The 24,244-nt window shown below is 45.2% G+C and overlaps 1 protein-coding gene across 2 annotated transcripts; it reads right to left on the bottom strand.

Moving 5' to 3' along the window:
• Positions 1-908: 908 nt before the first annotated feature.
• On the bottom strand, positions 909-11,294 carry LMO2 (LIM domain only 2). Of its 2 annotated transcripts, none has more exons than XM_079105686.1 (4): positions 11,148-11,294; positions 10,676-10,901; positions 6,421-6,636; positions 909-1,845 (listed from the first exon to the last, which is right to left on the bottom strand). In XM_079105686.1, the coding sequence occupies exons 2-4, from the start codon at positions 10,714-10,716 to the stop codon at positions 1,626-1,628; spliced, it is 477 nt and encodes a 158-aa protein (XP_078961812.1). In that variant the 5' UTR covers positions 10,717-10,901; positions 11,148-11,294; the 3' UTR covers positions 909-1,625. The 2 variants fall into 2 exon arrangements, with proteins under 2 accessions (XP_078961812.1, XP_078961811.1); XM_079105685.1 differs by having other exon boundaries at positions 11,025-11,267.
• Between the last annotated feature and the right edge of the window lie 12,950 nt (positions 11,295-24,244).

Raw genomic sequence — 24,244 nt, 5'->3', positions numbered from 1 at the left:
ATTACAGGCCAAAAGAGACATTATTTCTTTTTTTCTCCTCTAGAAGGAAAAAAGGAAAAAAGCCTTAGTGATGGAGTCTTTTTTTTTTTTTTTTTTTTTTGGCCGTGCTGGGGATTGAATCCAGGGCTAGCTGCATGTTTCTTTCATCTTGATAATTAAACATTTAGATTTCTTGTTGTATACCAATCTTTTTATGAAATAATTGAAAAGTACATTCTTCTGGAGGTTTCTCCTTCCCTGGGATGCTGTTGGGCCAGTGGGCTGAGAGGCCATGACCAGCAGGTGGCGCTCGGAGTCAGTTTATGACCGCAGCCAGGATGGAATGAAGGCAAACAGGCCAAGATGCCTGCTTTAAATCCTCCAAGTAAGGTCCTCTTAACCGCTTGTCATAAAATACCCTGAGACACACGTCTTGGAAAATCGAAGTGTCAAGCTCAGCATCTTTGCCACATTTCAAACTAGGTAATTACCTTCTCTCCCAAAGGGAATCTGTTTTATGTATTTGTGTGCTTTCTAGGTTACAAGTTCCCCAAAGGCAATGATCTTGCTGCCTTCCTCTCCCTCCATACAATGCTGAAGCGAAATGCACATTTTACAATAACAATTTAATTATTCTACATCCCTCTGAGCTACGTGATGACCTGTTATATAATTGCCAATAATATAGAAACCTATATAAACCTCATATACACCCTTGCAATAAATGGAGGTTTTTATTTGACCTAGAAGTAAATGGCTTATTTACTCCTCCTCTGCAACAGAAAGAGCAGATCATTTTCCCGCCATCCCAGATTGTAAGTCATTATCAAATAAACAACACTGCATTTTGGTCGGTCACTTTTATTGTCTGCAGGTTTTTTTTTTTTTTTTTTTTTTTTTTCTTTTTCTTTACTACACACAACAAATACTTTGATATAATCTAAGATAATAAAATAGTTGAACAACTTTGATTTTTTTTTTTTTAGATTTACATTTGTATAGAAACAATCTGTGGAACATCTCACCTCAAAACGAAGTGTCTAAAAACAATGATTCATCAGCCTTGCTTTAAATAATTGCTTAAAAGTTGTGGTTTCTGTTCCCAACTGAAATGTGTCTCCATGCAGTTTCCCTTGGGTCCAAAGCTTAAGGCCTTGAGAGGGTGACCAAGGACAAAATGATGGCCATTCTCCTCTCTGTCCTTTCCCTGTGTAGAGGAGAGTGATTGGAACAGGGTTGTTACAAAAGCCGGAAGGAAATGAAATGCATTGCACATCTCTAGTTTGCAAGCATCAAAGTCATAAAGAGTCTTTATACAACTCCCATCTGTAGACGGGAAATTCCATAGTGATGGCACAGTGCCGGCTTGCCCCCAAGTGTTCCTTTCTCCCTCTAATCATGTCAGTTACTATGGATAGGCTGTGGCCATAAGTTCTCTCTAAGGGCTGGTCCTTTTGTCACACTGAAGTCCTTGGCCCTTGAATTATGTCAATCAGATGCTACAGCTTGGTGCCCAATAAGGGTCCACCATTCCCCAAGGAATGCCTTGCCCCACCCTCAAATCCCCAAAGTGCCTAAGAGTGAGGACCCCCACGGAGACAGTGTCTTTAGTGAATACCTCCCCAAAGATGCCTGAGGACTCTGGCCTATATCATCCCGTTGATCTTAGTCCACTCGTAGATGTCCTGTTCGCACACTATGTCAGAGTTGATGAGGAGGTATCTGTCGCCCACACAGAAGTGCTTCTGACAGGCGGCACATTTGAAACACTCCAGGTGGTACACTTTATCCTTCACCCGCATGGTCATCTCATAGGCACGGATCCGCTTGTCACAGGATGCACACAGACCATCTTGGCCAAAAAGCCTGTGGCAAAAAGAAAGGAAAACTAAGACCCAGAGCAGAGGCAAGACCAGAAGAGGGGCTTAGCGATGCAATGGGTCCCATCGCGAAGGTGAAGCTGCTGGGATGCCAGGAAGCTAGGAAAAGCTGGACCAGTCTTTTCCAGGAGGCTGAGTGACCCTGTGGCATTTCCTTTGTGTTACTCTTTCCTCTTCTGAGCCTTCTCCCTGCCTTCAGCAACCACTCACCATGCCTCTAGGCTGCCCAGGCCACCACTGAGACCCAGGTGAAGTGACTTGTGAAGAGGGGTTAGGCAAGTGGTGTGTGTCCCCTTCCAGGGCAACCTGCACTGTAGAAGAGGAGCTGGAGAAGGGGCCCTGGGCTCCCTTGAGAGACCAGGAATCTTTCTGATGCTCCCAGCTAAACCATACTGACAACCATTATTTTACCCACAGGGAGGTGAGCCTTGAATTCTCCACAAGTGGCCAAGTCCACTGCCACAGCTGCCAGGAGCTGTAAGAGTCCCCCTGCAGACACGGGGAAGAGTTAATTACGCCTCAGAGACTCAGAGAACCAGCAGCATCTCTCCACAATGAACGGGTCTTATCCATGGTCCTCGCCACCTCCTTGGCTCGAATATCTGGGAACACCTCTCTTCTCACACCTAAAGCAAGACTCTCCTTAGCCTCAGCTGGCAAGCCACTTATTTCAAGCAATATTCAGCATCAGAGTGGGAGATTTAACTCGGCAGAGATCAGTATAATGGTTCTCAAAGTGCTGGTCCCAGCACCAGCAGTCAGCTTTGCCCAGAACTTAAACACACATTCTCAGCCCTCTACCCCCACGTGACAGAAAGGCTGGGGAGAAGGTCCAGTAGTCCGTGTATTAATGAGCCCTTCTGACAACTCTGATGCAGATTCAAGTTTGAGAATGAGCCTTCTGGAATAGAATAACACAATACTGGGATCAGAAGCCCCAGAGTCCAGACCCAGCCCTAAGTGCCTATGTGACTCTGGTTTGGCTTTTGGTATTTCTGAGCGTCAGTGAAATGGCAGCAGTCATATCATCTACCTCACTCCTGGCTATCAGAAGCATCAAAAAGGGCACATCAGGGCACCAAGAGTCCAGGGCTAAGCCAACACCAGCTACATTTGCACAGATCCTGGGTGTGTGATCCCAGCCACACCTATCTGTTGCATGTCATTTTCACACATGGCTGGTTTAGTAACACAGCTTGTTAGCAAGCAGTTTCCACCTAAGACCTTTAGGACCATTTTAGGTATATGCTTGTTCTTATGGGAAGTTTTTATTAACTTCAGAAAACTGGAGAATCAATCGGTTCATTCTTAGAATTTGCAGGGAGATAAGGGCAGTTGCCAATTTTGCAATATTTGGGGCAGAATGAATGGCCTGAGAAGAGGTGATCTGTGAGTAGAGAACTCGCTCTTAGCACCAGCACCAGTTCAGCTCTCCCAGAGTCCAGCTTTCCACTGCATGATCTCTGAGTATTTTCAAAGCACCACCTGCGAGCAAACTCGTTAGTGGGGGAGAACATTTTATCCCACCGCAGCAGATGGTGGAGCTGTAGGTAACCATAGCATTGGAGGTCACCGAGTGGAAAGACAGTTCTGGTTTCCTGACTCTTCAGTAAGTTAAACTGGGGCCTAAGCAAAGGCGCACAACTGAGAGAACAGTGTGCTCCGATCTGAGTCCAACTGCCTGAGGTGTGAGAACCTTAAGGAAGGAGGAAGCTTATTAAAGGGCAGTCAGGGGGTAAATTACAGCACATCAGGCAGCTAATGAAGGGAAAGACAAAGGACTAATACAGGAGACAAGTTCAGGTCCCAGCATCACCTCTAGCCAGGTGACCTCAGCAAATGACATCCCCTGCCCACGTGTCTCTGCCTTTGGCTATGAAGCAAAGGAACAGGAAGCAAAGGGCCCTGTAGCCCCTTCCAACTCAGGTACTCTGATAGTTAATAGCATAAAACAAAATCAGGATACTTAACTTGTGCATCAACCTCAGGAACAAAAAGAATGGGAGTCTCAAGCTGGGTATCCCGAAGCAGATCCTGTGGTGAGGACTTATGTGCAAAGGATTCACTAAGGCTGCCCCTAGGGGAAAGTGGGCAGAAGGGGAGGAAACCAATATCTTATAGTCTCAGGAAGAGCCCCTCGGAGACAGCTTTGGCCTGATGCTCAGGGAACTCTGCAATGTAAGTCACAAGTCGTGTTTCCAAGACTTCCTGGTCCCAGGCAAGGTTGTGGAACTCTGGGACTACTGCAGTGAGTATCCCTGGCTAAGGCCCACAGGGGTCTGGTGGGGACCAGCACATTCCTGTTCTAATGGATGCTGGTTAAATGCAGGTGCGACTGCTGAAAGTATAATTGCAGGGGAGAGAGAGGTGCTGCACACAAACACTGGCGAGATGGGATCCAGGGGTTTGGGCCCGACACCCAACTGCAGCTCAGGGCTGCAGTTAGGTTCCCAGCAAGGCCACATGGCAGGGTTTAAGTTCTTTATGGGGGTTGCATGAGTGTTGGAGGTTAAATGTCTGGGCAGGACTGTCACAGGCTAGTCAGCCATTGGAAATTCTCACGGGGAGATTATTCTAGGGCAAAGAGAGACTGAACGCCATCGGAGGACCCACTGAGTCGGTCCGCCAACTTCCCTTGTTAAATTCAAGGTACCACCAGATATGCTAACAATGCTAGCAAACAAGTCCAGGGCTAAAGGACCATCCCTGCAGCGAAAATCATTTTTCTCCTCTGTCAAAAGGTGTCACATCTTAAGCTTTCTGCTGCCCATTTTAATAACAATAATATAAATATTAAAGGATGGTGGTGACGCCTGCACTAACGCAGAGTTAATTAACATGTTGCCTGGGAATGTAGCAGGAAGAATTATTTCATGTCACCAAGACACAAGTTAATTAACATTGGGTTCTCCCAGACTATTTTTTCCTCTCCTTTTTGAAAATGGAAAAGATTAACAAGCCCAGGCAGCACCGATTTTATTCTTGAATGTTATATAAAACCGTGGAGATAGGGAGAAACCCGGCTCTTTTGACCTCACTGTATCTGCACTTCATTTAATAAGATTCAAATGATTCGAAAGGGATGTAGTCAGGGGCCCAGTGGGAATCATTTACCCAGTCTGCTTTCTGACTGATTTGGCAGACTGGGACTGAGCAAAACCAGGTCTGTATTTATCGAGTTCTATTTTCTTACGACTTAAAAAAAAAAAAAAGAAAGAAATAGAAAACTGAACAAAATGATAATCATGATCATTGAAAAAAATACCTACCTATTTTTTTCAGAACAGCTAAATTTGCAAGAACTTTATTAGGCAAGGAGGGAGCTAATTCTATCAGTCTTTTGAGTAAACAGATAAGCTTCCTTCACTGTGGAATTACCTACAGTTTTTTTTTTTTTTTTTTTTTTTTTTCTTTTCTTCACATGTGAAATGCTTTGAGGGCAGATTAGGGATGAAGAGCTGCGCTAGTAGCCAAGTCTAAACAAGCTTCCATGGGCTGGATGGTCCTAATGTATTAGGGCTGCACGCTCTGCAGACCCTCTGCCACAGGAAGACGGCCAAGAACTGACAGCTACACAGTTGAGCAGATCTGACAGTAGAGGGCACAGAATTACCTCCACAGCAGCTAATATGAAAGTAGAGATACTAGAACATTCCAGGAAAAGGTATTTATTGAGTGCTGGAAAATTCATATGGTCAATAGTATGACCCAGGGCAGAAAAGATGTCCTAGCTCCTATCTCACTCTGTGTTGTAGACTTTCTGTTTTACTCTTCCATTCTTTCATCTCCTTGTCCATTAGATTGGAAACTATTTCACGATACTCTCATGAGGGTAAGTTATGAATGCAGCTAACATCCACCTGATATACATGTACTAAGCCAAGTACTCCACGTGTATTATTCCATCTGTTCCTCCTCATATTCTTGGAAGCCGGTACTATTACTAGCCCCATTTTGCAGATGAGGCAACTGAGGCTTCCAGAATCTTGCCCAAGGTCACAGAGCTAGGAAGCAATGGTGCTGGAACTCAAACCTCCCCTGACTCCAGGGCCTTTGTTTTTATGTGAGTTGAATGCCACCTTCCTAAGACAAGAGTCAATGCTTGGCGCCCCATGGTGAGAACATGTAAATTTCCCATTACATAATATTGGAATCATATAAAAGATTTTTTTATAACCTATATATGTTTCAAAGCATTAAAATGAGGTCCTAAGAACCCACCACCAAACTTCTATATGGTGCCTGTCCACCCCCAATTCCGATGATATTCCCATCCACCCCTCCCCAAACCCATCCCCTATTCTGCCTCCAGAGGGAACCACTATTCTGACTTTTGAGTTTATCCTTCTCTCGCCTTTAAACATATTAGCCTTTTACCACTTAGGAATGAGTCTTGGAGCTGATCTTGGCTGGAAGGAGAGAGCTACTTCTCTGCAGGTTCAGCCTCCACCTCCTGACCTTCTGTGGGCAGGAACCTCAGAGCCCAAATGGGAGCTGGGGCCATATCCCAGACTCAGATGGGCCAGGGCTTGGGAGAACTGTGGGGGGTTGAGGGAGGTACCTGAGATAGTCCCTCCGGCAGAGCTTCCGGCCCAGCTTGTAGTAGAGGCGCCGGCCCACCTCGCCCAGCCGGCAGCCACAGAGGTCACAGCTGAGACAGTCCTCATGCCAGTACTGGTCAATGGCCTTCAGGAAGTAGCGGTCCCCAATGTTCTGCTGGCAGCCACCGCATGTCAGCAGGGATGGGGGGATCTGCAGCACCTCATCCACTGGTTCCCTGGAGAGGAGAACAAGCATTAGGGACAAGCTCACCAGCAGGAAGAGGAGCCCTATGGCTTAGGAATTTTTCTGGGCCAAACAGGGAACCTTATTCCATTGCCTCCTGGTAACAGAAGGAGCAGGGGCAGGACAACACACCTCAAGGTCAGATTGCTGGGAGACCCTGGTAGCCTTGAGTTAAGACAGAAGAGAGCTAGACCTCAATCTAAAGGCACCAAGGGGCATCCGAGGTGCCTGCAGGTGGCGCTGGACCCCTACCCACCGCCCAGCACCACTGGGGGCACCTCTGGTTTCCCTTCTGCTTCCAGCTTCTGCTAGCCTCCTATGTCTTCCCAGTCCTTCCTCTTTTTCCTCTCCTGTACCCAGGACCGTAGGCACTACCTAACTCCAGAAGAAGCAGTTGGCACCAAAAGAGTTGCTTGCTGTGGGGACATCTGACTACCCAGAGTGCTAAAAATCTGCAAATTCCCTACTGAAACCTCACGTCAGTCCACCTCAAGCCCCCTACAACTCACAAAAGCAGAGAGGAGGCAAAAAGAAGACAACAACTAAAATGATGTGAGGTTGCTTTCTCTTTCCAAAATAAAAATTTCATCAAGGTAAAATAGGAATTCTCATTTTCTTTTTTTTTTTTTTTTTTCTTTTTCTCATTTTCTTTTAACTGAAATTCTCCATCCCATTCTTTCTGAATGAATCATTGAAGGAAAATTGCAGATCTTAAGACCACAGACGAACTGACAAAGGACATTATTATACTTTCCTTACATGAAAATTTTTACAATGGCAAAACTGACGAATAAAGTTGACCTAGGAAAGAAAGTGGGGAGGGGACAAAAACAGTGATCTTAAAGACAGTGGAAGGCAGGAATCTCAATGCAGGCAATTCCTTCACAGTGAGTGTTCTTACAAAGCCAGTGCATACAGGCTCCTGTTCACTCGGCTTCACTAGAACCTGAACACTTTTGATTTACATTTTTAAATGACTGCCAAAAGAGAAATAGAGTGGAAGGAATGACTCTAGCACCTGATGGGAGACAGGAAAAACTTGTTGATTTGTAATAATAAACATGTGCTCTCTGGAATCTTGTTCAAATACAAACCCATTTTTTTTAAAGTCTATTATGTTTTTAAAAATGGACCTTCTTCCAAGTGTGAAATTCCCAAAGGGACTTTCCTCTTGGGTACCTTGGAGCTATAAATCTGTGTCTCCTATTTCTAGCTGGCACTCTTACCAGGTGACCTTGTGTCCTAATTGGCCTGAGCCCACAAAGCTCAGCACCTATTATACTTACAGACAATAAGACTCAGGGAATCAGTGTTTATGACACTTTCACAACTTCAGGTGTCTCTGTCCAGGAAGGTATGCAGTACTCCTTACAAATATTTAAGAGTGCTGAAACCAAACCCACACTTTGCAGAAAGAGTGTAAGATTATCTTCTTTTAATAAAAGGAAATGTGAAGCTGGAGCCAGTTTCTTTGGCGGTGGGGAATCAAGACCTTTAATAGTTTTAAGAATTCACTGAGGTCTTTATTTTTATCAATTATACATAAGAACTTTGATTCTCCCTCCTGAAAAAGAGTGAATACCCTTGGCCATTTCCCATGAATCAATTCAGAACTGCATCTTTTCTTTCCATAGATAACAGTCTTGCTTTGGGTTTTTAAAACACTCATGGAACCACAACCATGCTGGATGCCCCAGTGATGATGCTGCCAACCATCTGTGAAAGAGGAGAATTTGCACTTAGCTGGTTGCAAAATTGCCTGGAATTAAAAATGAACTGCTCTTGTTACTCACAGGGAGGCAGCAGGGCCACCAATTGCATGACAGAGAAAATCTCTGTGTTCATGAACACTGGCTGGCTTTCTGTCTATATGCTTCATTTGCATGTGCCTAGGCAAGTCTCTATCTGTATTTGGAGGTGTGACTGTAATGAGTCAAGTTGGCTTCCAGCAAGCACACAATGAAGCCTCGAGCAAGAGACCAAGCACCAGTAGAAATGTAAAGCAAAAAGATTAACTATGATGGACTGAGATGAGACAGAGGACAGAATAAGATACTGGCTCCATCTATCTTTTTATAATTAATGATAAAGTCACATTATTTTTGGGGGACAATTCAGGCCAATGACTGAGTGAGATTCACCCTCAAATTAGTATTTGATATTCTCCGAGAGCCTATCCTGAATATCACCTGGATTTCTAGGATAAATTCTCAACAATTTCCAAGAGAGAGAAAGGAAAGATGTGCTGTAGGGACTTCTCAACTGGGCACACAGCAGAGGGAAGGATGGGATACATGCACCCCCACAGTGTCTGCTGTGTTGTTAAGTTAGGATGTTTCGTTTTTCTAATCTCAGGGAGGAAAGCACAAACTTTGGAATGAGCAAACTTCCTTTAGGGAACAAAACCCTCCAGATGTATCTATCTTCTAATAAAAGGATTGGTAACTAAGTACTGCTGCTGGAAAAGGTGCTAGGCACAAATTTGTCCAATCCACTCCCTTACTGTATTACTATGGTTTTGCCCAATCTCTGAAAACTCAGGGCTCAGTTATAATTCTAGGTTTATTAAAAAAAAAAAAAAAAAAAAAAAAAAAAAAACTATGCATTAAGTCCATTGTTGGCATATACTTTGAAAAAAACAAAAAACAAAAAACAAGGAATGTTATTTTTCTCCTGAGAATTGGATTAAGGAAGCTGGGTCTTTGTTAAAAGAAACCTAGCTCCTTATAGAGCTGGAGTCTTAACCTTCAAGACTCAAGAGTAATGTTTATATTCTCATTGGATCCTGGTACTTCCTGTGTTTTATGAGAACATGCTGAGTTTTTATGCTGGTAACTGAGGGTAAAACCCAGGTAAATAAACACCATAGAAGGCTGAAATTGGGGTGGGGTTGGGGGAGACGTGACTTCAAGCAGGAAAGCACAATTCTTTTAAAGCAGGAAAAGAAAGAAACAAAACAAATGCCTCTTAAAAGCACAAATGGACAAGTCATTAACCAGCTCCTTTGGTCTTGTGTAACAAATCCCTTCAAAGGATTAGATGGGGACTTCAAAGGAATAAAAATTCAAAACCAGACAGCTAATGACTCTTAAAAGGGCATTTGTGTTGAGGAAAAATGATACCTTAAACACCCCTTACTCCCCACCTTAACACTAGAGAATGGGTTGGGATATAGGTTGGGAATAGAGAATGTTCAATCCAAAGCAGTAGAGGGTTCAAAAAATAGCAGCACATGCTCATTAGAGCTCTGGTTCCCCCACCCCACAAACCTCTGAAAGTATGACTTAAAAAATAAAAACAAAAACAAAAACCCCAAAACTTGTGAGACTTCGCTCCCCCCTCCCCCAATACATCAATACTACACAAAATGGGCCACTAATTTTCAAGGTTCATAGGCCCTCATGGATGGATTCCGGGTGGGGGGCAGTATATATACCCAAATTAATTCCGGATTAGCTGTTCTAGAAGTCTCTGGGGCCCAGAGCAAGCTCCCAGGTGAACAGGTGGACCCTCTCACGCGCGGTTACCCGCGCTGCTGACAGCCGCTCCACCTGCGGACCCGGAAGGGGGCCGTCGGGGACTCCGGAGGCCTTCACTAGAAATGTCCCCCTTTCCAGGACCAAATGGACAAAGAGAAAGGGAGCCGAGAATGAGCAAGAAGGGAGAAAGGAGCAGAATCAAGACCAGAACATTCCCCGGGCTGCACCTGCGCTCCTCCGAGCTCCCCAGTGCCCGCGCCAATGCAAACTTTCTGGCCCGCGGTGGCTTTGGGGAGCGTCCCAGGTAGCCCGGAGGGGGCCCGCAGAGGTACAGGGCCGAACCCGGTTCCTGCCGCCTTCCGCCCGGTGGGTCTTCTGGTGCCCCCAGAGTCACTCGTGAGGAAGGGGGAGCCCCGAGCAAGGCAGAGGGGTCCAAGGACACTATGCGGGCGCGCACCTGGAGCCCCTCTCGGGCCGCCGGCGCCACCCTGCTGCTCCGGGGCGCGCGGCCGCGGACACCGTGGGTGGCAGGGGCAGGGGAGCCACACTTACTCAGAAGGGTCCAGGCTCTTCCTCTCGATGGCCGAGGACATTGGGGAGGGAGGCGGCGTGCCGGGCGGCGGGGGCGCTCCCTTTGTGGCGCGGGGCTGACCGGCTGCCGGGACTCGGACCCCCTCGGGTGCTCGGGCGCCGCCGCCGCCGCTCCTGCGCCTCCTCTTGCTCCGGCGCTCCGGCGGCGAGCTCGCCCCTCCGCGCTCAAGGACAGTCACCGCGCTCCCTTCAAACGCCAAAGAGAGAGAGCGAATCACCGGGCTGCGGGCGCGCTGCGGCCGAGGCGGGGGCCGGGGAGCGCAGCCTGGCCCCGGGCGGCTGCAGCAGCTGCTGCTACTCAGGACTTAACCTTCCATCCCGGTCCCGCCGCCGCGCCGCCGCCGCCGCCCGGTCCCGCTCGCGCGCTGTCGCCAGCTCCGCGTCGCCCGCGGGGATGGTGCGCGCCCGCCCGGCTGCCGGGAGCCCCTCGCACCTTCGGCCAGGGTCGGGGCGCGCCGCTCGCCGCCGAGGGCAGAGAGGGGGCGGCGGCCTGGGGGCGGGGAGGGGACCAGGCGTCTCTCCCCGGGCTTCCTCCTCTCTCGGGAAGGTCTATTTTAGCTCAGCTTCCCTCTGTCTCTGGTTTCATTTCCTTTTTCCTGATCACCATTCAAATACAATAGAAGGAAATCACATTTAAAGAGACAGCTGCCCGTCCCCCCTCCCCTTTTTTTTTCTTCCTTTTTTTTAAACGGGGCTCCTGGGGATTAGCAATACAAACAGCAGCAGCAGCAGGACTGACTTGCCTTCTTAAAGGGGCCAGCGTTGGGGACAGAGTCGCTCAGTGAACACCTATCCTTGGAGAGGAGGCTGGGCTGCACTAAATCATTCTTGAGGGTTTCCCCTCTTCCGCGTTTCCCTTTTGGTTTAACTAAGGCTGAAAGTAACCACCCGGCATCTCAAGCAAGAAAGAATGTGAAATAAGCACCTACAGAAATGCAGGCGTTCCGAGTGGCTCTCTCGTGCGCCCGTCCCGGGTTCGAGGTCCCAGGTCCACGGTCGCGGTGCGCGCGGATGCCCGGGACAGCGCGGCTCTGCTGGCGGCCGGCTTGTAGCTGCGTCTGCGCTCCACAGAGGCAACTGGAGCTGTGCGAGCAGGGAACGCACCGGCTGGGTACGCCTGAGCAGTGCTGGGGACAGCTAAGCCTGTAGGGAGGGTGGCTGGGAGGGACCACGTCGGTCTGGGTCTCCTCTCCATCTGCTGGCGGCAGAATTCCCTCCCTCAGCATCTTTCAAAGAGCGGACTCCTGCGGTTAGACTGGCCCCCTGTAAAGTGCCAGTAATACCCGACCAGAGAAAGTGTTTTTCCAAAGATCAAGAGCATTAGTTGAGAGATGATTTTGCTCTAAGTCAAAGAAAAAGAAGGCAGGCCTCATTTGGGGATTCAGGTTTCTCCTTCAAGCTCGAGGTTAAGTTCTAGGAAGAGAAAGGAATGCTGAAGGGGAGAGGGGGAGGCAAATAGGCTGCCCTTCCTTGGAGAAAAACTTGGGTTCCTCTGGGCCTCAGAGTTCCGTGAACATGTCTGCGTTCAGAAATTATTATTCATGGCCTATTTGATGCAACTCATCAAGCTTGTAAAGAGGAAACGACCAAGTACTTTCAGAATTTGTAGTTTTTGTTTGAATAGCTTGGATCACAGTCACAGACATTTTATTCCCATTTGAAGCTTCATCTTCCCTGTTCAGAACCAGGTCCTCACATTATGACCTGGAATTACCATTGTCTTTGGGTTCTTATCATTTTCTTCTCTCCCTGTGCTAAGGCTTGGGTCCCTAATGGGTATGATTAAAATCTTTGTGTATGTGTGTCCAAGGAAGCCTCGCCTAGGCAACTTTGGGTCCAAGGTGGACCTTCAGAATATAAAATGACAATTTCCTGATCAGACCTTGCTTTCAACTTAAAGAAAATCTGTAGAATTTTTAGCCAAGACTAAATCATGCGATAAACATGTAAATATGATAAACAGGTAACCACTCTACCTTCATTTCTATCAGAAAGGAAAATAAACATATAGGTTGTGACTGGCACTCTACTTGTAATCAGTCAATGTGATAATTAAATATCAGAACTCTGGAATCAGGCTACCTGGATTAGATTTAGGCTCTTAACTCATCAGCTAGTGTGACCTGGGAAAATGACTGATAAGTGGTTGAGTAGTCCAGCTGACTCTATTCTAACAGACTTTGTACAGGATCCTAACAACAGGATCATCATCTATAAAATGAGAATGACAGAATTAATTGAATGGGTTGCTGTAAAAGTTAAACACAAATTAATGTGTGTAAAGTGTGGCACCTAGATTTGTAATGGAATTGGGGTAATAATTGTTACAAAAAGAATTGCATGGAAAGCATTGGACATATATTAGTGATCATAAATGGCTATGTTCTACCAAAAAATATCATTGAGATAACTTAAAACAAGTTGAAACTAAATGTAAAGTTTAAATGGGGATTTAAAATAATTTCTCACTCAAATTTAAAAAACAAAAACAAAAACAAAAAACAACTATTCCCTGGTGGGTTTCTGTTTTTGTTTTTGTTCTTTTTCTTTTGGTTTTTGAGACAGGGTCTGACTATGTTGCCCAGGCTAACCTCAAACTCACTATACCCCTCCTGAATAATTGGAACTACAGGCACACCCCACTGCCCCCAGAAACTTATTCCCTGTTTTTTAAAAGCAAATAGAGCAAGGTCACTTTGCCTCATTCCCTACTGCTCCAAAAACATAAATGCCTTTTCCTTTTTAATGCTCATTAAAATGGAACGACTAGATGCTGTGTGTGCATCTGCTTGCTTTTATTAAACCTGATAAAGTTGTTACTTTCTTTGCTACAGTTTTCCATGGGGCTCAAGTCGTTGTTAAAGTATCCTTGGGTTCCACCAGGTAACCTCAAAATGGCCAACTTTTGGGCATAAACTTTCCTTTTAATAATATGCTTCTGCTTTGATGAGTGTGTAAAGAGAAAGAGATGACTGCATATGACTTTGGGTCAGTTTCTTATCTTTCACAACTCTTTGGGGAGAACTTCCTGGGGAAGGTGCATATTTGAAATGGTATCTTAAGATTTCAATTTCACACACGGTGGTTGTAAGAAATAACTTCCTACTGACGGGATTTCATTTCTATTCAACGGGCAATTAAATCTCTCAAATTTAAGTTTAACATTTAGAATCAAGTCTCAAAATGTGTTTTTATTATGAATAATTTTAAAGCAATCATGACCTTATTGTATCCTCCCGTAGCAACCAGAGCCTTCTTTATGCAGCAGAGAGAGTCAGTCACCATGAGGCGATTTGAACATGTAAAATGGTTCTTGAGAGTAGAGGAAATCTGTTCTTGATCCCTACACAGTGGGACTGAAATTTAATTCCTTCTCCCTCTCCCCTGACTCCTTGCAAATCTCAAATACCCTGAAATTTAGAAATGTCCCAAGTTTTCCTTCCTGAATAAGAATGTTGGAAGAAGACCGAATCAGTGTGCATGATGAGTCTGACCCCAGATGGATTATATTTGTCCCAGTGGGCATTTGCTCTTCTTTTTTGCTTATTAAATTTACAATGATTTTCTAGGGAAGAACAGTTTCAAGTGACTTAAGACTACATTCCTTTGCTAAAGTAGACTTCTGATAGAAATGCAAATGCAAATGTCATTGCGAAAATGCTAACGATGACAATGTACCTCTTTTTTCTCCAACCATTAGAAGCTAAGTTGAGCATATGCCTTGCTAGTAGTTACATTCACAGAAATAAAAATATCTTTTAGTGTGGCTGCAGCTCCCATGCAAAATTCTTTAAACTATCAGGTTGTCCCAGGCAGCTGGCTCCCGAACTCATTCAGAACATTTCAGGGTCAGTTGATGGATGTGTTTGCACTAAATGTTAGTTCTATTAGTAACCTCAGTGATAAATAAAGTTTGGTTCTCTATACAATAGAAAAGAACCCTGAATAAATCTTCTTAAAAATACCCACATCAACTGTTAGGAGAATGAGTACAGGAGTCACATAGCTAGAGCTCAACTGTTTACTTGCTGTGCGATGTGGGAGAAGTTCCTTCACCTTTCTGAACCTCAGTTTCTATAGGTCACATGGATATACTGTAATAGTAAAACTCAGCAGAGCCAGAACTAGGGTGAACCATGGGGATGCCTACTCACCTCACAGGAGTTTTCAGAGGATTCAATATGATAACCTGTGTAAAAATGCTTTGCCCAGCAGTGATGCATGGAAGATGCTCAGAAAAGATAGCTGTTGCCATTACCCCATATTTCAGAAATAATCACTACTGTATCAGGAAGCAACAATCTCCCAGCCAATCAGGACATCCGCCAGAGAGTGTTAAGACTGGAGATGTAGCAGAAGAACCAAAGCGAGCCTTCAGAATCTGGGAGCTCTATCTTTCAGCCATCAACTTAGCACTGTGCCCAGCTGGGCCCTGGATAGGCTGCTACAACTTCATTACTTCAGTCACTTCCCTGATTTGTTCGTATGATTTTCTCCCTTCTAATCTTTTAGGATTAAAAAGAGGCAAAACCAAGTGCTAAAAGAACTTTCCCCAAATTCACAATGCCACAGCCAGCTCTTAGCTCATGGCATGTCTTAGTGGCAGGAGCCTGAGAATGTGATTTCCTAGCTGGCTCCTTGGAACAGGAGCTCAAAAGCGCCTCCCTCCTGGGCTTCACCCACCCCTTTTCCACATGCAGCAGCTCTGGATTTATTGACCTTGACCTCTGCACTTTAGCTTTCCCGTCTGTAAAGTGGGAATATTCAGCGTATTTATCTCACAGAGCTTTTATAGGACTCTGTGAAATGAAACAGATAAGGTGCTCAGAGAGGAAACAGGCATAGAGTAAGTTTCTATGGAAATTTGGAAGCTTCCATAGCCATCTTTTATGCAATATCTTAAAGAGATTCCAGGTTTAAGATAGTTGAACTCCCACTGATAATTCAAACCCTTTGATGGGCGAGGCAAACGAGACATAGAGTCAACAGTTTCCTCTTCCGATGTGGCCGCCATCAAACCCTTTTCCACTCTCTTTTGGGTACTGGACCCTGAGCTTATTTGTTGTTTTGAGTTCCAGTTGAGAGTCACAGCTGGGTGAGCTGACTTATGGAGTGGAGCTATCTCTGTGCTCTGTCTTTGCAATCTCCCTCTTCTCTGTAGCCACGTGGAGGCAGACACACCCCCCCCCCCTTGAGTGACACCCCACAGTGTCTAGGACCCTTGATCACATATTTGAGATCCAAGCTCCTAACTGTGGCCTGGCAGGCCCTATCAGCTGGTCTCTCTTATGCTTCTGATCTCTTCTCCAGCACATCTCCTCACTTCCTGCAGGAATCACACTGGCCTTCTTCCTACTCCTTAAAACAAACGGAGCTGATGTCTCCTGGACAGCTTTCACCTTTGCACTTTTGTCTGCCTCAGATACTCTTTCTCTACATCATTCCATAGCTCTCATGTGCTTCATGAAGGTTTCTGTTCAAATGTTTTATCCTCAGAAGGGCCTTTTAAAATCCCACTTTTCATCATTTGCTAGCCCCCTAATTCTGCTTTACTTTTTCTCCCTATTATCACCATGACTTCCTCTTCAGTACATATGCATTTGTAGGGTTTTATTGTCATCAGGTTTTGTTTTGGCCTTTCTTCTTGATGAGAATGTAAATTCCGTGAGGATAGAAATTCTTTCTGATTTGTTTCCAGCTGGGTCTTTAGCACCCAAAATCTGTCTAGCTCATGACTGGCCCTCAATAAATATTCATTGAGTCAATGAATGAATGAATGTACAAATGGTAGCCTTCCCCCCTGGACAAAGCATGCCAGAGCAATGCTTTTTGGGTAAAAGTGGAGAAGGAATCTAAAGGTACCTTTTCTTTTTTGAGCATCCTTTTTGGAATAAGAACACAAGCCCAGATACCATTAAGATTTGGGCCTAAGATGGAGTGTGTGTGTGTATGTGTGCGTGTGCACACACGTGTGTTACTGGGGATTGAACCCAGGGGCACTTAATCACTGAACCACATCCCCAGCCCTTTTTTATATTTTATCTAGAGACAGAGTCTCACTAAGTTACCTAGGGCCTCACTAAGTTGCTGAGGCTGACTTCAAACCTGTGATCTTCCTGCCTCATCCTCCTGAGCCACTGGGATTACAGGCATGCGCCACTGCGCCAGGCTAAGACTGATTTTTTTTTTTTTTTTTTTTTTTTTTTTTTTGACAGAGAGCAGGCTAGGAATGCTGAGGCATTGTCAGAAAAGATGGCATTCTGACACATGACCCTCTACTGCAGGCCCCCCTCCCACAAAGACTCATGTAGATGACAATAAATAATACATGCAAAAGTACAGGCTTCCGAGACAGGCTTGTGTCTGACTCTTGGCTCCTTGACATGGTTTTAGGCAAATTATATAACAGCTCCGAGCCTCAGTTTCATTATGTGCAAAATAGGGATAATGATCTCTTTATCACAGGGTTGTACGAATAAAATGAGATCATGCATGCCAAATGCTTAGCACAGTGATCAACATGGAGTAAGCGCTCGATGGTGGCAGCTATTATTAGAATTAATTAAGCAAAGAGAACCTCAGTCAGGAAGAGAGTCAATCAGGGCAGGCTATTCTTGGCTGGAGATATATGGATGATGAATTGTGCCACATGGGAGCTCAGCCCAAGCAGGGTGGGGTCAATGTCCTTGCTTGGGGTTCTTGTCTTACCTTTCCTGCTATGGCAGCTTGTGGGACAGGTGGGTTAAGTTCATAGAGGCCTAGCTCAGCCAAGTTCAGGGAGGCAACATAAAGAGGAGGTCCCAGGAGCCAAGAGTCAGGACCTCTGGTGTGAGACACTGTACCCTGGACCCCTGGGACCAGGCCACTGCTGGGGAAGCTGAGTGTCCCAGCATTCCTTCATAACTGAGGGCACTGAGCCTGCCAGGGGAAGGCGACTCTGCCCTTCATGAGGACATCTGCCTTTGGCAACCTGTCTCCACGTCTTCCTGAGTGACAAACCTCAGTGAGAAGGAGCAGAGCTAGAATCTCATGTATGGTGCTTTCTAGAAATAACCATCAACTGAGGGGGGTATCCTTCAGCAAAAACCAGGAAAAGAGCTGTTTGCTTCCTCATGCCCGTTTCCTCTGCTTCCTTCAGGCCCCTCTCCTCTGTCTTACTGCTCAACTCTCTGGAATACCATTTTCTTCCCTGTCAGCACGCAACTCAAGGATTTGCAATGATTCCCTATTGCCTGTGACCATTCACGCGTTGCTTAACCTCTTGCGGCCTCAGTTTTCTCTTTTTCCTAGAGGGAAGAGGTGGACTAGAAGGTCAGAGCTGAAACTCTCTAGGTGATTCTGTCAGTCTAGCAGATCAAGGCCCAATTGCCCATGCTTCCATTAAGGTGCCCATAACCCTGTGCACTACACAGGCCCAGCTTTCTATCCTGCAAGTCTAGACCCTGAGCCCTGGCATCCTGGTCTCAGACTCTGTGCTTCTGTCTATTTCTGTGTGTGGCCTACTCTTTTCAACTTCGTCCTTGTTTCATGGCCTTGGTGCTAGAATAATAGAATGACTAAGTGTAGAGGCTCTGATATAAATAAACCTGATTTCTGAGTCTATACTTCAGAACTTACTGGCTGAGTAATCTGAGGCAAATCTAAGCTTCAGTGTCTGCAATGATAACAAAGAGGCAATGACAAATACAGGATTTGGAGTGGTCATTGAGATGTACAGTGGCAGAACACAGTGCCTATCACATAGTAAGTGCTCAGTAAATGGCAATCGTTACTACAGTGGATACAAAAGCAACCCTCCCCCATCAACCTACACCCAGCTCAAGCTACATCTTGTTTTGCTTTTAAAAAAAAAAAAAATTTCATATATATTTTCAGTTGGTGATGGGCCTGTATTTTATTCATTTATTTATTTGTGGTGCTGAGAATTGAACTCAGTGCCTCACACATGCTAAGCAAGTGCTGTACCACTGAGCCACAAGCCCAGCCCCTCAAGCTACATCTTTATCCCTAAGGTTTCTTGTCCCTAAAGCTTGTGGTGATCACTTCTTTCTGAGCTCTCACAGCTCTTGGCTCTGGGACCTGGTTAGGTTTCATGTGTGCACAGTGTCTGTCCACTTCAAAAGAGGACTCTTGCCTTGAGTTCTTATAGAAGAGAAGTCATGATTTTTATTTTTTGCTACCTCACAGGATACTGATATAATTTTTTTATATATATTTAAACATTTTTTATTTGATATAATTTTAATACATGAGTGCATGTTCAATATTTTTTTTAACCAAAGGACAAATGATCTCGCTGATATAAATTCGAAGATACTCAATACTTCTTTTTGAATCAAAGGCTTTCAATATCATACCATGTTATCAATTCTTGTTTTTAAACATTTTTTTAGTTGTCAATGGACCTTTATTTTACTTATATGCAGTGCTGAGAATTGAACCCAGTGCCTCACACATGCTAGGCAAGCGCTCTACCACTGAGCCACAACCCCAGCCCCCCTTAATTCTCAATTTCTATATTCACAGAGACATTCACAAAGACCTAAGGGTATCCACATTAGTGAGGATGGTCTCCCCAGAATCAAGACTGAGGATGGTTCATCATTGTTAGTCACAGACCTCTTACAAACCTGGTAGCTAAAATTGTAACACTCCTACCAGAAAACAGGGAGAAAGTTTCATGACATTGGATTTGGCATTGATATCTTGGATGTAACACTAAAGTCACAGGCAACTAAATTAAAAATGGACAAATTGAACTATATCAAAAAGACTTCTGAGCATCCAAGTCTACTTTACAGTGGACTGAAAAGGCAACTCCTGGAAAGAGATCACACATCTACAAATGATCTGTCTGATGGGATATTAAGATCCTGAACATAGAAAGAACTCTTACAACTGAACAACAACCCCATTAAAAAGTGGGCCAATAACTTGAATAGACATTTCTCCAAAGAAGACATAAGTGGCCAATAGCAATGTTGAAAAAAAAAAAAATGTTCGATGTCACTAGCCGTTAGAGAAATGTAAATCAAAACCACAATGAAGCCTGCGGTTGTGGCTCAGTGGTACAGCACTTGCCTAGCATGTGTGAGGCACAGGGTTCGATTCTCAACACCGCATATAAATAAATAAAGAAAAATAAAGGTCCATCGACAACTAAAACAAAAATATTTAAAACAAAACAAAAACCACAGTGAGATAACACGCCCATTAGGATGGTTATTATTTGAAATAAAAAATATCAAAATGAAAAACAGGGGTTGGGGGTGTAGCTCAGTGGTAGAGTGCTTGCCTCGCATGAGGTCTTGGGTTTAATCTGTGACACCGAAATCAAACAAAAACCTAAAACACACATACACACACACACACACAAACCCAACAATCAGAAAATAACAGGTGTTGGTGAGGATCTGGAGCGATGGGAACACTAGGACACTATTGCTGATGGGGATGCAAAATGGCAGAGCCCCAATGGATAAGAGTATGGCAGTGTCTCCAAAACTTAACAATAGAGTTACCATATGATCCCACAATTCAGCTTAAAACAGGGACTCGGACAGATGATTTGTGCGCTGTTGCTCATAGCAGCATTATTCACGATAGACAAAATGTGGAAGCAACCAAGAGTTCAGAGAGGTGAATGAATTAGCAAAGAGTGGTGTCTGTGTCCAGTGCAATATTATCCACTCCAAAGGGGAGCAAGTTCCAATACATGCTACACATATGGATGGACTTGAAGACACTGAGCTAGGTCAGATAAGCCAGGCAGGACAAACTGTATGATTCCACATTTCTGAGGACCCTAGAGTTCCTAAAGATAAATTCTTAAAGACAGAAAGTAGTATGGTGGTTGCCAGGGGCTGGGGGCAGCGGGGACTCAGGGTTGAATGGGTACAGCATTTTAGTTGGGGAAAAGAAAAAAAAAATGCTCTGGAGATAAATGGTGGTGATGGTTGTGCAACCATGTGAATGTGATCACTGCTGTACTTGGGAAGGGTTAAATGGTAAATTTTATGTTACATGTGTTTTACCACCCGCACCAAAAATACCTGGTAAAAGTTAAGGACTATTCCCTGTGTGCACCTGAGTCCTAGGTGCAGAATTTCACATATGTCAGGAAGCCCATAGCCTCACGAGTTCATGCATGGACCTTCTTAGCACCCGCAGGGTTATGGCAGGGCCAGTCCCAGGAGCTCTGACACATTCTTCAGGTCCCCAGTGGTGATCTCTGCCCACTTAAGTCTTTGTGAACAGTGCCAGTCCTTCGCGCCTGAAGAACCTTCCTTGTGGAAGAACACTGGGCTCCAAGTACAGGGACAAAGTGTGCGGTTTGTTATTATGTAAAACCACATCATTAAAGGAACTCAACACTCTCTCGTGTGTCTGCTCTCTCTGAGAATCCCAGAGCGCAAGTGTAGCGGGCACTGGCTCCATTGTGGGGCAGGGGAATCTTATATGTAAAATATCTTTGTGTGTGTGTGTGTGTGTGTGTGTGTGTGTGTGTGTGTGTGTGGCACTAGGGATTGAACCCAGGGACCCAGGGGTGCTCTGCCACTAAGTATATCCCCAGCCCTTTTTATTTTTATTTTTTTATTTTGGGAAACAGGATCATGGCTAAATCGCTGAGGATCTCACTAAGGTTGCTGAGGCTGGCCAGGAGCCTGTGACCCTCCTGCCTCAGCCTCCCAAGTCTCTGGGATTACAGGTGTGCACCACCACACAAGCTGTTAAAGTGTCCCTAATGCCCTTTCAGTCCTCAGCCCATTTCCAAAGGCAGCAGAGCTGCTCAGGGGCCAGCTGAACTTCTCTCACGCTTTCAGGTTGCTATGCCTCCCCATCTTATTGCAGAAGGCACCTTGGGCCATATCCTGCAAAGGATGAGCTATTTTAAAATATTCCGTTTGTATTTACTGCATGGCCCTCCATCTGGAAATACCTTTTATCTAGCAACTTTTGCAAAGCGAACTGAATCTTGAAGGAGGTCCTGGCAGTTTTATGCTGGCTCCCCTATCATTCCAACAAGTCGTTTCTGTCCTGACCTTTGCAAGGGTCGAGCTATCGTGACTCGGTATTGGAAACGGGACTGGCATGGAGTGGCAGCAAGTCTTCTGGGTCCCAAGAGGCATCTTTTTAGCCCTGAAACACCCACTCCGAGGACATGAAGTCTGGCAGATTGCGGTACACGCTCTCCTGCGATTGAGCATTACTTCCTTAGGCAGGTCCTCCCCACTGTGCCTGCCATGACTAGGTCAGGACCCACTGTACTGATTCTGCTCCAAGTCCAAGTCACAATTTTTAATTCCCCATTTCATCATTGCTAGATTTTGTCTGACTCCCCCCAAACCTGCAAGCTCCTTCTGCTCAGAATTGAACCTGTAGCTCAGTACAGGGCACACAGTAAATACTTATTGAATGAATGAATAAGTTAAGCAATTAAATCCATCTTACCTGCATCTCCACCTGTTACTTCAAATCCAGGTTGAAAAATATCTTCTTTCCAGAAAATGATAGGAAACCTCTGGTTTAGGAAAAAGAGAAAGAAAGGGGAAAAAAGACTCCTTATCTTCAGTTGGAGGAGTGTTTCCACAGGTCCTTGATAAACTAGGGGAAAATGCCCTCAGGGCTTTCTGATAGGGGACAGTGTCCTTGATACAGCACTGGGTGGGGCAGGCGGAGCTTTGGCACCAGGCTAAGGGATGGATTCTAACTGTCTTCTTGCTGGTTGAAGGGGCTGCTTCCTGCCCAGCTGCTGCTGCTGCTTCTTCTTCTTCTTCCTCCTCCTCCTCCTCCTCCTCCTCCTCCTCCTCCTCCTCCTCCTCCTCCTCCTCCTCCTCCTCCTCCTCCTCCTCCTCCTCCTTCTTCTTCTTCTTCTTTCTTGTAGCAGCTCAGCTTACAAGTGGGAAAGAGTAGCCCCCTCTCCATATATTGGGGGCAGCCTGTCAGGAGTTGTCCTTATCACTACTATGTGGCCTTTCAGTTGGATGCTGCCTTAGGACGGGTTCTGTTTTGTCTCTCACATCCCTTTGCATCTCAGCAATCCCCTGCTGGGGAGTTGGCGAGGGCAGCTAACTTCCCATTTGATAGGAGAGGAAATTAGACCAAAGCCTTTCAAATCTTAAACCTGCCTAAACTCAAGAATCCCAGGGCACCTACTCATTAGACACTGGCATTCTTCTCTTTGAGAATTTATTGAGATAAAACTCAATACAGAGACCACATCACCTAGTAAGTGGCATTTGTTGGGTTTGCCTTTTGAATAGTTGGGACAAAAACTAACAGTTACAAATAGATATGTCTGTTGTTAGATAATAGCTACCTTTTTTTCAGAACTTATTATGTGCCAGGCAATTTTTAATGTTTTGTCTTATTTAATTCTGATAACAAGCTTGGTGGTTGTATTAATTCCAACATTACAGGTATAGGAACTGAGAGAGAAGTTCAATAACTGGTCTGGGGACCTACAAACTGCACAAGTACAGGAGATCCAATTTAAGCCTAAGTCTTCTGACTCTATACCTCCACTGTCTTCACCATGCTGATGTCCCCTGAATTTCCTACATTTGCCTGTTAACATATTCTTAGGCCCAAGTCTACCAGATGGAAAACCTTCAGAGGCCTCAGAAGGCCTTTCCCAGTCTAAAGCAGCCTCCCCACCAGATACAAACACACCACTATTTTATTTTCATTGCTACACTTACCACTATTTAATGTTTTCTTTTTCCCGTATTTTATATTTTCTGATTTATGTATTTGCATGTTGTCTTTCTTATCCACTAAGGAGTAAGCTCCATTAGTACAGAGACAAGACATCCAAATTTTTCTCTCCCAGATATTGAACACAGCGGGGTACCTAGTAAGTACTTAATATACAGACATTGAATAAATTAGTAGATACTGTCCAAAGCACTGTGTAAAGAATTATGAGTGTGGATCCCAGACTCCAATGGGGGAAAAGAAGATCATAGAGAACACCCATGTGTCTCCTGAGGCTGTGGAGAGGCACATGTTAGCACACAGGCTAGGTATTTTCCATCCTAGAGAAAGAAACTCAATCCTAAGAAAGTTGAGTCCAAGCCAGGAGCAGTGGTACACACGCGTAATCCCAGTGGCTTGGGAGGCTGAGGCAGGAAGATCTCAAGTGCAAAGCCAGCCTCAGCAACTTAGTGAGGCCCTGTCTCTAAATGAAATATTAAAAGGTCTAGGGAGTGACTGTGGTTGAGGGCCTCTGGGTTCAAACCCTAGGACCAAAAAAAAAAAAAAAAAAAGAAAGAAAGAAAAGAAAGTTAAGTCCAAGATGACATGGCGAATCAGGAAGAGAGCTAGGCCAAATGCGGTCCTTTCCTTCGAGGACATTTCTCTCTTACTTGGGAAGTCAAAATGAGCACACATGTCATGGAGAACAAATGCATGATGCACAGCAAGATTCTAAGACTACAATTAGAGTCGGGTAAGGAGCAGTCAGAGAGGGAGGGGGCCTGGAAGCCACCTGGAGGAGGTGGCCGTGGACCTGCCCCTAGATAGGTGAAC

Source organism: Sciurus vulgaris (assembly GCF_902686455.1).
Source record: "Sciurus vulgaris genome assembly, chromosome: 11".
NCBI classification, from domain to species: domain Eukaryota; kingdom Metazoa; phylum Chordata; class Mammalia; order Rodentia; family Sciuridae; genus Sciurus; species Sciurus vulgaris.
This window is presented reverse-complemented; position numbering and strand designations above follow the sequence as displayed.

Excerpts from the sequence above, each read along its gene's own strand:
- LMO2 (XM_079105685.1), bottom strand. Across the intron at positions 6,637-10,675 it reads AAGAGCCTGGACCCTTCTGA|GGAACCAGTGGATGAGGTGC; the intron begins GTAAGTGTGGCT and ends TCTCCTCTCCAG. Across the intron at positions 1,846-6,420 it reads TGCCGGAGGGACTATCTCAG|GCTTTTTGGCCAAGATGGTC; the intron begins GTACCTCCCTCA and ends TTTTTGCCACAG.